This window comes from Acomys russatus, chromosome 12 (genome assembly GCF_903995435.1).
Source record: "Acomys russatus chromosome 12, mAcoRus1.1, whole genome shotgun sequence".
NCBI lineage: Eukaryota > Metazoa > Chordata > Mammalia > Rodentia > Muridae > Acomys > Acomys russatus.
The window spans coordinates 43,434,753-43,438,700 of record NC_067148.1 but is presented as its reverse complement, the minus strand read 5'-3'; the positions used below and the strand labels follow the sequence as shown (position 1 = coordinate 43,438,700).

Here is a 3,948-nt window from a genome sequence, read left to right as displayed (position 1 = left end):
ATTTTAGCTTCCAAGGAGCAGCCTCATCCTCGTGGATAAGTGTCCTAAAGACAGCCCTGCCTACCCCGTAAGACTTTGCTGTTTCTGTATACAAGGCGATGGAAGAAGGCACCCACAGATGCCATAAGGAGGAATGTATACAGGAAGCTACCCAGAAGCAAGCAAGAAAAAAAATCAAAACACATATAAACTGTCCTAGTACTAAGGGGTGCCATCCACACAACCCTCCCCTTCATCCCCAGAACACTGTTTTTGCTGGCCACCTTCCTTCACATGGCTGCACGTCTCTGTCCCAGTCTCCTCAGGGCATCCTTCACGTCCTTGTTCCTCAAGCTGTAGATGAGGGGGTTGAGCATGGGGATGACCAGAGTGTAGAAAATGGAGACCACCTTGCCCTGCTCTTTTGATGCCACACCACCTGGCTGGCCATATATAGCAATGCCAGTTCCATAAAACAAGGACACAGCTGTCAAGTGGGAGCCACAGGTGGAGAAGACCTTGTGCCGCCCAGATCCCGAATGCATGCTGAGGATGGTCACAGCGATGTAGCCATAGGAAACCAGGATGACTAATGTTGCCCCCATTAGAATGAAGCCACAGATGGCAAACATCACCAACTCGTTGACAGAGGTGTTGCTACAGGCCAGCTGGAGCAGTGGGGGCACGTCACAGAAGAAATGGTCGATGCGGTTGGAGCTACAGAAGGGCAGCTGGAAAGTGAGGCTGGTCTCCACAATGGAGTTGAGACAACCCCCGCAGTAGGCAGCCAGCACGAGGCAAGCACAGACTGTGGGGGACATGGTCACCTGGTAGTGCAGAGGACTGCAGATGGCCATGAAGCGGTCATAGGCCATCACAGCCAGAAGTAAAGCTTCACTTGTTCCCAGAAAGGAGAAGAAAAACAACTGGGCAGCACAACCAGTGACATCAATGACTTTGGAAGAATAGAAGTTGGCCATGGCTTTGGGGGCAATGACGGAAGAGTAGCACAGGTCGACAAAGGACAGATTCTTGAGGAAGAAGTACATGGGGGAGTGCAGGCGTGCATCCAGGGTGATGACCACGATCATGGTGAGGTTTCCCAGGACGGTCACCACATACAAGACCAGGAAGACAGCAAAGAGCAGGGCCTGGGTCTCAGCACCTCCCCCAAATCCTACCAGCATGAACCCCTCCAAGTACACTGCAGAGAGGCTTCCATTTCTGTGGGCTGGTGTGGCCATGAGTGGGGACAGATGCAGAAAGGACAGTGGAGCCAGAAAGGAAACAGTCCTTACCTATAACTCTGTATGTCCCATGAAGTACCGAGACCCATCAGTGACATGCTGTCCACAAACCAAGAGGCCTAGATCTCCTTCTAGATGGACCAGCATAGCCCAAAAGGCGGCTTTTTTTTTCTGATTTATTAATTCTTGAAGATGTGCTGGGACCTCTCTGTGCAGAAGCCTGAGGATACAAAGAGGGTTTCTGAGCTGAGTGACTCTCAGGTACAGCCTAGCAATATCCCCACACTTGCCTCCGGGTTGCTTGCCCTCCACCTCCAGCGACACTCCCAAGTAGTACCATTCTTAAAGACACTCCCAAATCCTATCCTGCCCTTCCATCAAACTCACTGAGTTTAGAATAGACAAGAGAACCTGCTGACCTCGCAGAAACTGGGCTAGGCGATCTTGTCATCTCTAGGCTGGACTCAGAGAAACAGCTCTCTCCAGATTTAAGCTGTGCCTATGTCCTCTGCAGGACCCTTGACCTCACCTCGGTAGCTCTGACTCCAAGTCTGGTGAACAGCCACAATCTGTGTGCAGACTCTGCTTCCTTGAGGATGTGAGGGGTTCCTTGCCAGGGTGAAGATGTTAGAGATTGTGGTGAGGGTGTAGCCCCAGCCCGTGTCCTCACAGACACCAGGACTGAAGCTCACACATTTGGGCCATGCCCATGGCGTGGAACCTAATCTTATTGCCATCTCTGCCTCCTATTCCGTTTCAGCTTTAGGGGTTTAAAGGATCCTGTCCCACCATCTCCAAAGGATTCCTGTGTTACTGGTACATCTGTCCCCTGAGTCCTACCCTATACCTTCCAGGACTCATAATACATACTGATTCAAGACTATTACAAGAGCCTTCTTGCTCTTCCAGAAGTTGGGCTGTCTGATGCTCAATCTCCAGGCTAACAAGAGAGCATGGCACATCCCTTCCCAGGCTGAGGCTGGGCCATTGTCTGTTCCATATGGGACCAAATGTTCTTATTCTGAGCATATAGTTGAGTACCCATCAGTGTATGGAGGATGCCAGGGGAATCCTGTCAAGGTCTTGTTGTTGGATAGAACCTGGAGATGAGACAGCCCAGTTCTGTCCTATCAAAAGTAGCAGGGTGGGTCCTTGATATATTTGGGACAATCTTGTGCCCTCAAAACTGATCTCACGGCCAACTCTGCTCCATGCTTCAACTCAAAGATCTTATTCTTTTGTCATTTGAAAACCAGATAGAGTTGGAGCTGCCCAGGGCTCTCAGAGCATCCCGGCTCACTGTCACTTACAGTTTTCGTGGCACTGAAAAGCTTGGAGTGTCCTGAGCAGGGCTGACTGCGGTCACTACCATAGTGGTACAACACACAGGACCAAGCCAGGAGGTGGCTGTGCTGAGGCACGTGGGTAGATTTGTGTGATATCCACTCTATCATTCTGGGGGTTAGGAAAGTTCTCAGTCTGCGTGAGCTCATTTTCTGGGTTCTATACTGTCCTCCACACTTCACCTTACATAGGAGTGAGAGGATGGCTGGGGGACCTATCTGAGCCTGCAGGCACTACAAAGCTAACTCTCCCACTGTGAGTTTGAAGATGTGCCTAGGATGGTTTTGTGTGCACACTCTTGACACAACCACCAGGGGCCACAGTACTGACCACACCCAGGTTTCCATGGTAACGAGTGTGCTATGGAAAGGAAGGGTGGTCCTTTGCTTCCCATTAACAAGCTTGATCTTTCCAGTCTGCTTATTCAGTGACATTTCTGGGATGAGAGGAAATCATGGGTTGAGGACACTTCCCTGTGGTGAGAGACCTGGGTGATTGTGGCTACGAAGGAGCAGCCATTGCTCACTTCAACCCTACACCACATGAGCCAGCAGCATCACTGCCTCCTGTGATCTGCTTGCCTGCAGCACTTCAGCCCACCTGCCTGCAGTATAGGAGCTAGTGTTCAGTAAGGTTGAATAAGAGTAGGGAGCCCCCAAAACTGCACACTCTAAACTGCGAAGCCAGGGATGGCCAGGGAAGAACATGTCAGCTTACTGAGGCAGGCCCTGAGTGAACACTGTTCATGCCTTTTATCTCTACCTGCATAGTTTCCTACTCCCCACAGGTGACACAATGAACTTACCTTTCATATGTGAGTCAGGTGAGCCCCAAGGTCACACAGCCAACACCCATGCTCCCAGCGGCCCCGTGCTGCCGACCCTAGTCTGTGATAGCCATGTGGAGGTGGACATTGGTGGATGCTGCCCCTTAATCAGACCATCTGTGGGTTCCTGGGAAATTGAGTGAGGTGACTATGATCAGAGGTGGGCACCTGGGCTCCCATGCAGGTTCTGCCTTACCTGCTCTCCTGTCACTGTAAGTAGGAAACTCTGTGGAGAGGTCACTGTGCTGGAAAGGATGCTCTGCATCTAGTCATGGTGGGGCTGTTGGCCTCCAATGGCCAATTAAGAAGATGCTGGCCCAATGACACCTGAGACTCTAACTCCCTGGGCTCCAGAGGTGCAGGACTAGCTATAGCCAATCTGTCTCATCAACATCTGACCCTGTGGGTTGGTAGGAAGACTGAAGATCTAAGGCATCCCTGGAGGTACCATCAGGGTTACAGCAGAGATGGCAGGAGCCTCCCTGTTCAGTGTAACTTACTAGAACAGTCACATGATGGTCAGCATGGCCGTGGCCCATTCCCTTGTCGCTC

General features: G+C 51.2%; 1 protein-coding gene across 1 annotated transcript; it reads right to left on the bottom strand.

Annotated features, from left to right (window-relative positions):
- Positions 1-269: 269 nt before the first annotated feature.
- Positions 270-1,223, bottom strand: LOC127196195 (olfactory receptor 12-like). Its single transcript, XM_051153743.1, has one exon. The coding sequence runs from the start codon at positions 1,221-1,223 to the stop codon at positions 270-272; it is 954 nt and encodes a 317-aa protein (XP_051009700.1).
- Positions 1,224-3,948: the final 2,725 nt, after the last annotated feature.

Excerpts from the sequence above, each read along its gene's own strand:
- LOC127196195 (XM_051153743.1), bottom strand. The coding sequence starts at position 1,223 with ATGGCCACACCAGCCCACAGAAATGGAAGCCTCTCTGCAGTGTACTTG.